This window comes from Papaver somniferum, chromosome 8 (genome assembly GCF_003573695.1).
Source record: "Papaver somniferum cultivar HN1 chromosome 8, ASM357369v1, whole genome shotgun sequence".
NCBI classification, from domain to species: Eukaryota; Viridiplantae; Streptophyta; class Magnoliopsida; order Ranunculales; family Papaveraceae; genus Papaver; species Papaver somniferum.
This window is the reverse complement of record NC_039365.1, coordinates 101,001,423-101,014,361: the sequence shown is the minus strand read 5'-3', so window position 1 is coordinate 101,014,361 and position 12,939 is coordinate 101,001,423. Positions and strand designations below refer to the sequence as shown.

General features: G+C 36.1%; 2 protein-coding genes across 2 annotated transcripts; both read left to right on the top strand.

Moving 5' to 3' along the window:
- Window positions 1–2,622: 2,622 nt before the first annotated feature.
- LOC113302306 lies at window positions 2,623–8,395 on the top strand. Its single transcript, XM_026551214.1, has 8 exons — window positions 2,623–3,477; window positions 4,356–4,520; window positions 4,766–4,864; window positions 5,032–5,133; window positions 5,311–5,430; window positions 5,969–6,106; window positions 6,279–6,632; window positions 7,942–8,395. Exons 1-8 carry the CDS (start codon window positions 2,902–2,904, stop codon window positions 8,218–8,220), a joined length of 1,833 nt encoding a protein of 610 aa, XP_026406999.1. The 5' UTR covers window positions 2,623–2,901; the 3' UTR covers window positions 8,221–8,395.
- A 2,197-nt stretch (window positions 8,396–10,592) lies between these two features.
- On the top strand, window positions 10,593–12,339 carry LOC113302304 (photosystem I chlorophyll a/b-binding protein 3-1, chloroplastic-like). The gene is made up of 3 exons (XM_026551213.1): window positions 10,593–10,871; window positions 11,389–11,450; window positions 11,542–12,339. The coding sequence occupies exons 1-3, from the start codon at window positions 10,686–10,688 to the stop codon at window positions 12,155–12,157; spliced, it is 864 nt and encodes a 287-aa protein (XP_026406998.1). The 5' UTR covers window positions 10,593–10,685; the 3' UTR covers window positions 12,158–12,339.
- Window positions 12,340–12,939: the final 600 nt, after the last annotated feature.

Below are 12,939 nucleotides of genomic sequence, written 5' to 3'. Positions count from 1 at the left end.
AAGACGGAACAAAACTCGTAGGTATTTTTATAGGACACATATTTATCTATTCCATTAGACTTTTCTGTGTGAGACAGATTTGTTTATCAAGTCGTAGACTTTGGGTCGTAGCAACTCTTGGTTGTGGGTAAGATCAGCTAAGAAAATCAAGTGCGTAGAATCCTGCTGGGGTTCAGAGACGTAAGGAGCGCAACTGTAGCTTGATCAGTGTGATATTGATTAGGGCTCAACTACATTCCAGTCCGAAGTTCATTGGTAGTAGCTTAGTGTCTGTAGCGGCTTAATACAGTGTGGTGTTCAAAGCTGGACTAAGTCCGTGGTTTTTCTGCATTTGTGGTTTTCCTCGTTAATAAAATTTCCTGATAACTACTAGTTTGGTATGCTGACTTTATTGTGAATTTACCATGTCGAGTATGAGTGCACATTAGTCTGTCTTGAGAGTATTATGGTATTCTCATAGAAGCAATCTTAGTAACATCTTGAGTTGAGAAAAGTTGCAGAATTATTGATACCTTCCAAGTTTTTGTTTCTGAGTCAATAAAATCAGCCATCATGTAATAATTAATAACCATATCAAAATTATGTGATTGGAACTGGTGGTATTTGCTTGCCTGTGATCCGATTATCTTTCCATGTGGGTATTTTCTTGGCATCCCCTAACAGCTAGAAGCTATACTTCCAAACAAACTGAACTTCATTGTAGATACTCTGCCATACCCATGTTGAATTCTTCTTTTTTGGTGCATGAAGAAGTGATGTATCTGGAAAATGCCTTTCTTTTAAAGCCTTTGCCATAACTGTTGTGAGTTGTTACATCATCACCATATTGTTTTAGCCAATAATGCATGATTGAAACATAATAGATTTCGAAAACCCATTCCTCCAAGAGCCTTGTCACTATTAACTTTTGTCCATGATGTTAGATAAACTCCTTTTCCATCATGTTTTTTAAACTTCCTCTAGACTTTGTCCCTTTGTTTGATTGTTTCCTTACGAATTAAAAAAAAGAAGAAGAAACATTTAATGTGATGACATTGCGCTACAGACATGCTTCAATATGATTGATCTTCCCGATTGTGTCAAGAACTTACCATTCCATTTTAGTAGCCTTGTCTTCATACCCTCAACGAGACTTGAGAAAGATGTAATTCTGCGTCTGTTGAGAAATAGTGATATCATAAGATACTTCTCGTCTAAAGACATTTTTTTCATCTTTAGTCTTCGAAGTAATATTCTGTACTGTCTTGAGTGTATATGCTTAAAGAAGAATATTGTTGATTTTTGGAAGTTAATCAGTTGGCCCGAGACAACACTAAAGTCATTAATTGTTTGTAATAAATTATTCACACTCTGAAGATCATCTTTCACAAAGACTAAGCAGTCATCCGCGAATAGAAGGTGAGATAGCATCGATGCATTCTTCGCGATCTTTATACCTTGAATTTTCTTGTCAGCTCTTGCCAATGATATTGTGAATAACTCCATTGTTAAATTAAACAAATAGGGTGAAATTAGGTCACCCTATCTGATTCCTCTTGAGGGTTTAAAAGCGTCACAGGGTGACCCATTCAACATCAATTGAATTTCAGATGTGCTGATACGTTCTTGTATGAGATTACAAATGTTTTCATAATCCTATCTAAGAAGATCCACTCAACTCGATCAAACTCCTTCGGCATATCAATCTTTAGCGCCAAGCAACCTTTTTCTTTTCTTTTTCTTCATACAATGTATCCTTGCAAGATTAATGTTATCACTTATCCGCCTCTTTAGGACGTAAGTTGTTTGCATTGGATATATCATCTTATTCATTAATGACTTAAGTCTCAAAGACAATATTTTTGTTATCAGCTTATATGTGATGTTGCGTAAAGCTATCGGTCTATAGTCACTTGGAGTTCATGGAATTTGAACCATTGGGATGAGACATAGATTGGTGTTATTCATCATACGCAAAATTCTTCCATTAATAAAGAAACTTTACACCATCTGAATAACTTCATTTTTTATAATTCCCCATTGTGTTTGGAAGAATCCAGGTGAAAAATCATCAAGTCGTTGCTTTCCATGGTTGCATATTTTGAAGTGCCGTAAAGATTTCAGCTTCACTTGGGATGCTAGTCAGTGCGTTATTTTCTGACTCAGTAATAAGATGAGAGGATCTTTCATTTTCATCTGGATTAGAAGCACCATGATGCTTTTAACGTGAGAAGCAAGTAGTTCTTCCAAAATTTTCCCCGTAGTACACCAATTTCCATTAGGTGTGAGTAGTGATTCAATTTTGTTCCTCATTTTCCTTTTATTAGTTTGTTGGCGGAAGTATTTAGTGCTAGTACATTACATCTCTGGATTGTTGCGTATAGAACTCTTTTTCACGTGCATTCCATTTCATTAATTTCCTGTTAAGTCTATTTTACTTGAGAAGTATTGTCTTCATTGGTAGTCGACTGCTGCACCAAAGTTTGTTTATCTTGCAAGCACTTAATGTTATGGGACTTTTACCGGTTTAACTCCGATTCCCACAACTATTTCAAATTCAAAAAATTTAAAGAACTTTCTTCGAATTTCAAGATGTGGTTAAATTTGTAATTACGAGACTAATAAGGGTATTGATTTAAGAATGACACGGATACGTTACAAAAAGATTATCTGGTCTCCTACTAATCACGGAAATTTCAATTTATTTTTCTCCGCCAAACTTTCGCCCAGAAAATCAAATCCATGTCTTCTTCCCTTTCTCACCTCCTCCTCCTTCTCTTCCTTCATTACACTCAAAGTTTATTATTCCCTCTCTTCATGATTAAAAACCCCTAATCATTCCAAACCCTAGAAACCCAAAAGTATAAAATGTCAAAAATCCTCAATTTTTTAATTTGAAATTCATTTTTGAAATATCAAGAAATGGCTACAGCAGCATTCAAATCAACATCAAAGAGATCTTCAATAAATTCTTCATCATCAACAAAAGATGCTGAATCAGATAATCGACATCGTCGTTCTAGAAGTCTAAGTCGATTTTCTGGTCGTTATAATAATGAAATAGAAAATGAATTTCTTGTTCCTAAGAAAAACCCTAAATTTGTCAATACAGAAAGAGGATCAGCTGGGTTTCCTGAAATTAGTCTTGATGATTTAGTTTCCGAGTTTTTTCCTTCTGAAAACAACCATGATAGAGGTAGGTCATCACTTCGTAGTTCTGGTAATAGTAGTATTAGTAATTCTATGTCTGGAGATGTTATAACTAGGCGAGGAAGATCTGTTTCTAGGCAACGAGGTCAAGCAAGTGTTCAAGATAGTAATTTGGGTGGTGGTTCTGGAATTAGTAATTCTAGAAGAGGAAGGTCTGTTTCTAGACAACATGGTACAGTAGGTGATGTAAAGGTTATTCAGGAGAATAGCTTCGGGAGTAAGGGGGTTGATAATTCCAGGAGGAGGCGTTCTGCGTCCGTCGCCAAGTATCAATTTAGCGATTCTGAGGTAGTTTTAGTTTTCATTTTGCATAATACATTTTGTTATTTTTCTTCCTGTTCTTATTAGATAGTGATAAAATAAAAGGTGAAATTATGATCTTTAATGGAGGTCCATTCAAGCACGAAGAAGATGATTTGAAATTTTGAGCTTAGGTTTTATGTAAATGCTATAGACTGCCTTGTGTACCTCATAAATGTATGACAATTTATGGAGTACGAAAAATGAAAATATTTTGTTGTTTCCAAAAATCGGTAAAATTATTCTAAAGTACATTTAGATTTAGAACATTATGACATACATTTTTAGAGATTATATAGTTACGTGCGGTTTTAAGTTGGTTAATTAGAAGATGAATCAAATATAGAACTAAGGGGTTCTCCATTAGCATGGTATTTAACAATGATAGCGAAGTTATTGAGGTTTTATCAACTTATGATTTAATGTTATGGAGTGTTCTTGATAAGAAGAAAGGTGTTGTTTGTAATTGCAATATATTAGAATTTGGAACTTTTGTATGTCTACTTTGTTATCTAAACGAGCAAATTTTTACGGAGAATGTTCCATCCATCTATGAACTTTTCATATTTGTGGTGTGCATAGACTAGTGCTTATTTTTATAACAGCTATTAGGATATTTTTCTATCTTGAATTTTTAAATTGAAAAACCAATATCACAATATCTTCTTCATGTGCATGGATTGTTGTTGGTGTAGATAATATCTTATCTTTGGAAGTATGGACTCTTTTCCTTTTATGTGCAGCCTAACATAAAACATAATACAAATGTTCCTCATTGATCCATCCATTTCATTTGACATATTTGTATGTTCATTTTGTTTTCATCTATGTAGTTGACCAGTTTGTTCTTCGGTTTCATTTTGTAGAGTGATAAATCTATCAACTCCAAGAATACTGCCAACTTCAAAAGTTCTAGAATCGTGAACGATCAGAGATCTTTGATCCATATGCCAACTGCTAAGACCAGTCGACGTGTTTTAAGGAGGTCGCTGAGTCAAATAGATTTATCAAGATCACATGATGGTTACTCAGTAAGACTTTCTCCTCCATACTGAGATTTGATTTATTTTTTGCTTTTGCAAGGAAAATTTGTGTTTCTGCAGCATTATATAGTAGAAAGACGGCGTTAGTATTATAAGGAAAAACCGTTAAATTCTAGTATTAAAAAGTGCTTGAGTTGCTAACTTTACTCTCTGTTGGTCTCTCTGAGATCATTGTTTCATTCGTTAGTTGTGAAAGTGAGGCAATAGTAAAAGTGTATTTTGAATTTTTGCAGAGCCAGTCTTCAGCTATAACTGATGATGAGTCACCGGATGCTCGTTCCAGCAGAAATGGGACGGAGAGGACAATACGAGCAGTATATGCACAGAAAAAGGTTAGGTTTCTTTCTTCTAATTTCTTAAGCAGTTGAAGATAAAGATATTATACGAATTTCCTAATTGCACACTACCATTGAAGTATTGTATAAATGCTACCATTAGACTCTTACCAAACAAGATCAAAGTCTTTCCGAAAGCTTGACTGTTCAAGCTACATGTTCAGGTTGATCATCCTGTTGGGGATGGAGGAGAGACTGGTCTGTATGATGTCATGCGTAAAGAGCTTAGATCTGCTGTTCAAGAAATAAGAACGGAGCTTGAAGAAGTATGTAACTATTAGCTTGTGTCAACTTACTTTTTAACACTGATCAAAACTGATGCGATACTAGGAACAAAAAAAAAAAGAACTTACTTTTAACACAGATTTCTCTTGAACTTGAAATGTAGTGTTTTCACTCAGCTCCTTAGCAAAGTTTAATATGCTTCTGCATCATATCTGCAGGTCATGGTTAAAACAAAGCCGTCTGATTCAACCCACAATGATAACTTGCAATTAAATAACGCTAATGTTCTTCAGGCTGTTTCCGTGATCAGAGATAGTTATGCTACAAGGCTGGAACAGGTATGGACTAAAACCCAGAAATAAAATAAAATAAATCGCCGAGTATTTCTTTGCAGTGGCGTGCTCCTTGTTGTGGTATCCCTAAAGCTTGCTAACTAATGTTTAGATTCATACTGCACATACCGCCTAGGGTTAGTATGCAGTACGCCAATGTTTTTACTTTGAGTAATATCCTACATATCCCAATTGGACAACCCTGACTGTGCAGATTGCAATAGCGAAGATAGAATCCTTGTATGATGACTTCAATAATAGGATATATCCCGGAGACATCTGTGGTGGACCAAAAGTTTCTCCTCATTCCTTCTGGGCCATGTAATTTTAGAATGTGGTTAGCATTTCGAGAATATCCACCATGTATAATGAATAAAGGAGTTGAAGTTTGCAACTTTTGGTTAATGTATATCCTTTATAAAGGGTTTTAGAATGCAGTAAGTGGGAACATGAAAGCTGCTAACTACTAATTTGTCACTTCCGATTTGGCGAATAATGTTCAGTACCTTATGAATATGACTGTTCTTTTCCTCAACTGTATCAGTCGGAGAAGCGTAAACATGATCTTTTAGCTGAAATAGTGGTTGAAGAGCAACGTGGGAGGGAGCTCTCTAAGATTGTTAAAGACTTGCTTCCTGATGCAAACAATGCCGTTGCGCAGAAGCCAGCACGTGTTAGAAAGGTATAGTTATCTGCGGTGGATCTCAATCCTTTTAGTGTGGTAGTATTAGGACTACATTTGCTGTATATATTTTCCCCTTTCAAATATTATAGATTCACAATAGTGAAGAGACATCAACTTTTCTTTTCAAGTTGCTCCGCGGTTGATAATTTTTCTACTCTGATATTATCAGAGGAGCAACGATAGAAGTAGGATGTCTAAATGCTTGACTGAAGAGGCAGAGAAATACTTCGAGGGGTTCATTTCAAATGTTGAAGACACTGATATATCTTCACTGGATGGAGAAAGAAGTGATGCAAGTTCTAAGATTGGTGGAAGGGCAAATTTAAAGGACTGTACAGTGCATTTTGAGGCAGAAAACCGTGTACTTCCAGCGAAATTGACTTCTCTTCCTAAGGATGAAATGGATGGAGTTGTTCTGCCTTGGTTGGAATGGGAGACCACCAGTGATGTTTCTCCTGTAGTATGCAAGAGTACGTCAAAAGCGTCATTGACGCCAGGAAATAACGTACATGATACCGCTCAGGTAATTCACGTTACACTGTTATCCTCTTTAGTCTTTTCATATGCTCCCAAATGTTATCATAGTTTGACTATTCTTTACTCTTTTTCTCATACTTCTAACTCAACCTTATGATTCAGAATTTGGTTTAATTATTCTGATGGTAGGTTGTAGATATGTGAAAAACTGAATCTCGGCATATCCTTTTACTCAATTCGTCTTGCAAAAAAACCTGACAAACAAATTGGTTAATTAAGTAGGTTAAACTTTAAACCAACAGTTACAAATAGAGATCTCTTCTCTCGTATTATATATGTGTCTTAAAATATAACAATCTTAAAAAGAACTAAACTCTCCTTTTGGAAGGATGCTTTGTCCAGTCTTCTACTTACTGATTGGGGACTATTAGCTCTGTTGTGGGACCTCACTGATAATTAGCAAAGTGGATAATGGGCCAACCTATTTAACTATGATTTTAAGATGCTCTTGGTTTTTTGATAATACTAATCTTAGACACTACAATTATGAAGTAAACTACAACAAACTACTGGATAGCTATCTGAATTCCATCTGGGAGAGCAGAAAGTAACACCCAGTTACCGAACCCCACCTACACAAATGTAAGGAATGTGGTTGGTGAACTGAATCCGGAAGTTTGTTTTGTCTAACTTGTTAGTTGTTACCAGAGACCTCAAAGTTCAAATGAAGGAGATCATTAGGAGTTAAAAAAAGGTTTAATATGGAAGTCCCTCTTTTCCTTGATCGAGAATCTAAGATATTCAGTTTCTTTGGGTAGCAAGTCCTTGGCCTCCTTCGGCAGAACTGATTTGCAGAACTTAAATTTTTTTAATCGAAAGATCTCTTTGCTGCAAATGACGAACTGTATTTTGTTCTAATTTATTTTTAATTAAATGCTTCGATTCTACGACTTCTTCGAACTGTCAATTACCTAGCCCCCTTATTTTTAATCCAATATGTTATGTTTGTAGAAGTACATATGAATATTTTTCTCTGTAGCTTTACAGTGGCCGCAAGCCTTTTTGATATGTCTTTTGTTCTTTATTTTGAGAAATACATTGTAGCGTCCCAACATGCAGCATGTGTGAATGTTAACCCCAATTGCTCCTTTTCTTTCTTAATCTTGGATGATGCGATCGCTTAGACTTTCCCTGCAGTAAATATTGGATACCTCTGGAACAGAAGCATGATGTATCAATTCTTGTCATATTTTCTGCTTAAAATATACCCCGTGTTTCTCGTATTTTGCATGATATTCTTGCTTATTTCTGATTTAAGTATCCTACTTGACATTTTGATACATGTCTTTGATCAGGAACTTGTTCAAGGGATGAGCACTGGATTCAACAAAACCAATTGTTTTATTAGCAGCCGAGGTAGTTGGAGCCCTGGAGGTGACAGCCTTTCTGATCTTTCTAAAGACTTAGCAAACATTATGAACGGAGAAGTGGATAGCAAACCGAAGGAACCATGGTTTGACATGGATGAGTACCTCCACCTCCAACGTGAAGAATCACGTATCTTTGAGAATTGGAGGCAACGTGGGAGAATAAGCTCAGGTGGGTTGTTACTGTGTAATAGCAAATATTTCTAGTTCATAGTTCTAATTCATCATGCAAAGGTGTTCCTTTACATAGGCCTACTTGAATTATTGATTCTCTGTAAATGCGCAAAATTCTATCTTAAGTCATCAATTGGCTGGGTTTACACCTGCATGATATGTCTCAATTGATCACTTCTTCTAGCAATAGATAATTTATGTTTAACAATGTGTGTTTTTGTTTATAGTTCTAGTGTACCTGCTTAAGACCATAACACTACTGAAGACTGAAGTAAACACCACACTCCCTTACTACTAAGTACAAAGGGTGCATAACCACTGTAATTGGTAAAATGGTTCGCCCAAGTCCGCTCATCTGTCTGACAAATTGTGTATCGACTTTTCACCAGCATCTGTCAAACGCCTCCGTCATCCATCATTTAGCTTCTGAATTTTTCGATTCTCTGGCCATGTTAGAGTTAGGTAAAGTGCCTCAATATTCCTTTATTTGGCCCTTGCCCTTGGCAATTCTGACCCATCCAGACGCCCTGATTCTCTGGCCATGTTAAAGTTAGTTGAATGTTTCCAAGGCCTCATTATTCCATCATCTGGCTTTTGGGAAATTCTGATTCTTCGACCATGTTAGAGTTAGTTGAATGTTTCTCAATGAAACTTTAAACACTATGATGATTTTGACAATTATTTGTAACTCGTTATACGGGCGGCATGGTTTATTAGAGGGGCGGCATTCTAATAGGACAAAAAGGATCATTCCATGATCATTCAAGGAGTCTCTTATAAAAAAAAAGTACTGGAAATGACAAATTAACCCTCATAATTGATAACCTAGTTTAGTGATGATAATTAAGTTTAGTGTTAATGATTAATTTCACTTATATTAACTCAAAATCAAAACCAAAATCAGAATTTTAGAGTTAAAAAAAAAGTTTAGAGGAGAAGGTCAATCTCAATCAATTGAAGAAATTAACCAACAAAATGAATAACCAGGACCTGAAAATGACCGGGTATACTTCTAAATTAGTCCCAACTAGCTTTTTGTTGCACAAAGTTATCTAAAGTACGTAAAAAAATCAATTTTTTTACATTTTCAGAGCTAATTACGGTTGGAATTTTGCTCATAACCAACCGTAAATCGAAGTTACGGTTCGTAAAAGATGAACTACCAACCGTAACTGGTTAAATTTGAAGAAAACCCAATCGTAAAACCAGTTACGGTTGGTAACTAAATGCTCGATACCAATCGTAAACTAAAATGGTTACCAACCGTAACTGAAGAAAATTCTCAAATATAAGAACATACGGTTGGTAATTGAACTATTACCAACCGTAACAACATCAAAATATCCAGTTACGGTTCGTAATTGAGTTAAAATCAACCGTAACTCACATAAACCCAGAAATTTCAATTTCAATTTTCATCTAAAACCCTAATTTTTGATAGAAATTAAACTTAAATCGAACAAAATAAACCAAATCGTAACTGGGTTTTCAAAACATATCTCATATAAGTCATTACACTACACTCGATTAATTTTCAAATCGTCGATTAATCGAAGACGATGAAATTTGAGTTTTAGTGGAGGTTACGGTTGATGGGAGGAGGAGAAGAGAAGAAGAAAGAAAATAAATTTTCAATTTAATTTTGATTTAGGTTAAAAATGGGGAGGGTAATCTAGTTAATTTACACCCCCTATAGGACATCCCCTAATCAACTAGAGGGACATTACTATCACACTGCCGCCCCTTTAATAAACCATGCCGCCCTATAACAGGTTACATTTGTATAGCTACAAAAACTAAGCCCATCCCCAGTGCTAGGGGTCAAGGTCATAACGAATAAGCAGGTTTGTGAACTTAATACTCAATTTCAATTTTCTAATCATTTGCTCTTTTTTCTGGTTTAAGTATAAGTCTACCACTCTCACTTAACACAAATGACATCAAATTAGTGGAAGCTAAACTCTTGGGCCATTTTGTTGGGAAGAGTCACTCATTTGCAATGCTGCATTTGTGCAGCAAATTCAGGCAGTACATCCAATCATCAGTCTAGCATATATAACTCATGTATGAATAGTATTATATCTTAAATACAGGCCACACAAGAATTGAGTGAACACCATACATCTCACAAAATCTAATCGACCAACAGTTTTTTTTTCCAAATGAAAAAAATATATAGTAAAAAGGAAAACGAACAAAAAATCTGAAGTGTCTTTACAAATCAGGAGCCAGACACCAACTACTGGTTCAGAGCAACTCCATGTGTCATTGAAGTTCCAAACTAGCTTAAGATCCCCTTATCCAAGAATCCTGCCACATGTCCATGAGTTGTTGGTTAAGACCATCACCTAATCTAGCCACATCATATCCTCCAAGATTTTCGTACCCTTGTTTTAGTATTTGGACACAAAATTTAGCACAACAAAAACCCAACTTTGGTAGAGTAAAAATAAAGAAAAAGAAAACCTAAAAAAAAAGGAGAGACTTGAAGAAAAACAATGGCAACCCACACTTTGGTTTCATCTTCTCTTACTTCATCTTCTCTTACTTCATCTTCTTCATCTTCAATGGAAGCTGCTAGACAAGTATTCAGAGGAAGACCACTTCAATATGCAACTGTTAACGTTGGCTCTTCAAGGAAGGGTTCATTTGTTGTTAGAGCTGCTGCCACTCCACCTGTTAAGGTTAGCTTAAACTATACAAATCATGAACACTTCAAAGTTCAAACTGCTTACTTTGTAGTTTCTTAAAATATCATAGGAAAGAAAAAATGAATTTAAAAGACCCATGTATAAAATAATGCAATCATATCTTTGGTCTAAATTTTTTGAGATGTGATTTTTTAGTGTCTCTACTGAGCTCGCAACCACATATAATTACTGCAAGTACTATGCTCAGATAGTCAGATTAGATCAGAACTCTTAGCTATTATTAGCATGTTAGCTAGTGTAAGCTTGCACGGTTGCATCTCTCTACTTATCCGTGAAGCGTTAAGTTCATAAAGAATTTTGTAGTTTGCAAGATCACACAAGTCTCAGTAACAAAGCTGCCAAAATTCTTATGAATAATAATAACAATAGTATTTTACTGCAAGTTGTAATAGATATTGTTAAGTTTGTTCATTTGTCTTTTAAATTTTATATCAACCAAAAAAATTGTCAAACAGATTTCATGACGATTGTTTACATGTTTATGTTTCAGCAAGGAGCAAACAGACAGCTTTGGTTTGCATCCAAACAGAGTCTTTCTTACTTGGACGGCAGGTAAGCGCCTCTTTCTCACTCTCTCCCTACTTGTGCATGCACTGATAATATAAGAATATTAATTGAGGACTTTTTTTTTTCATCTCGACAGCCTCCCAGGTGATTTCGGGTTTGACCCACTTGGCCTTTCAGATCCAGAAGGAACAGGAGGATTTATTGAACCAAAATGGCTAGCATATGGTGAAATTATCAACGGACGTTTTGCCATGTTAGGAGCAGCAGGAGCAATCGCACCAGAAGTCTTCGGCAAACTCGGTCTTATCCCACCTGAAACCGCACTCCCATGGTTCCAAACTGGAGTGATTCCACCCGCCGGAACTTACAGTTACTGGGCAGACCCCTTCACACTATTTGTACTAGAAATGGCTCTTATGGGTTTTGCTGAGCACAGGAGATTGCAAGACTGGTACAACCCTGGATCCATGGGCAAACAATATTTCTTAGGTTTGGAAAAGGGTTTGGGTGGATCGGGTAACCCTGCTTACCCGGGTGGACCTTTCTTTAACCCACTAGGATTTGGAAAAGATGAGAAGTCAATGAAGGAATTGAAGTTGAAGGAAGTGAAGAATGGAAGATTGGCCATGTTGGCTATTTTAGGTTATTTCATTCAAGGTTTAGTCACAGGAGTTGGACCTTTCCAGAACTTGTTGGACCATTTGGCTGATCCAGTCAACAACAATGTCTTGACCAGTCTCAAGTTCCATTAAATTTCTATGCCCAGGTTCTTGTACTCTGGGACTTCATTATTCTCTTCTCTATTTTCCTTTTTATTTTCTCCTTTTCTCTTTATTTGTGAAAGTTTATGGAGACTCTTGTAATTTGTAATTAAGATTAGATAAACTGGTTTATATTATGGTGAATTTATTTTAAATAATATCATCTTAAATAATTGCAAGTCTTGCCAAATAATATTTGTTAAAAAAAAAAGAAAAAATAGTAATCAAGAAAAATATTTGGGTTATTTGGTTTTTGGTATTCAGGTTTTGACCAAAACCTGATTTGGTCTACAAGCCTTTGCGTTTGGTCTAAAGACCAATGTTGACCGCGTTGACTCGGTTACATGGTGACGTGGTTAACTGTTTGACTTGGTTTATTTATTGTGCACCCCTAAATAATTGGGTATTCACAAAACCATCCCCAAAATGGTAGCTCCTATCCATCTAAAGGGGTGCCTTCAGCGTCTCCATGAGTTTTAATGCTTGCGGTTACAAATCAACCGCAGGGAAAAGGTCTTCTAGACTGGATTCTCGGCAAAGTTTTAACCCCATCATCACAACAAACACCACTGCCCTAACCCATTCTGTCGTATTTCTTGGCTTCGATTCCAGGTCCTAACCATCTGCAAAGGCTCATCAGACCCATGGCTAGCCGTAACTTGGTTGAAAAACTGGTCGGTCCGGCCTTTTGACGAACACCTTACCTGCGCCTATCAAACTGGTGAAGGTTTATGTACCGTCTGTATATAGGAGATTGTACAATAACTCCTTCC

Bases quoted from the DNA above. Each gene is read 5' to 3' on its own strand.
- LOC113302306 (XM_026551214.1), top strand. From the start codon at position 2,902: ATGGCTACAGCAGCATTCAAATCAACATCAAAGAGATCTTCAATAAAT. The intron at 3,478-4,355 runs GTAGTTTTAGTT...TTCATTTTGTAG, and splicing joins ATCAATTTAGCGATTCTGAG to AGTGATAAATCTATCAACTC. The intron at 4,865-5,031 runs GTTAGGTTTCTT...CTACATGTTCAG, and splicing joins CAGTATATGCACAGAAAAAG to GTTGATCATCCTGTTGGGGA.
- LOC113302304 (XM_026551213.1), top strand. From the start codon at position 10,686: ATGGCAACCCACACTTTGGTTTCATCTTCTCTTACTTCATCTTCTCTT. The intron at 10,872-11,388 runs GTTAGCTTAAAC...TTTATGTTTCAG, and splicing joins CTGCCACTCCACCTGTTAAG to CAAGGAGCAAACAGACAGCT. The intron at 11,451-11,541 runs GTAAGCGCCTCT...TCATCTCGACAG, and splicing joins CTTTCTTACTTGGACGGCAG to CCTCCCAGGTGATTTCGGGT.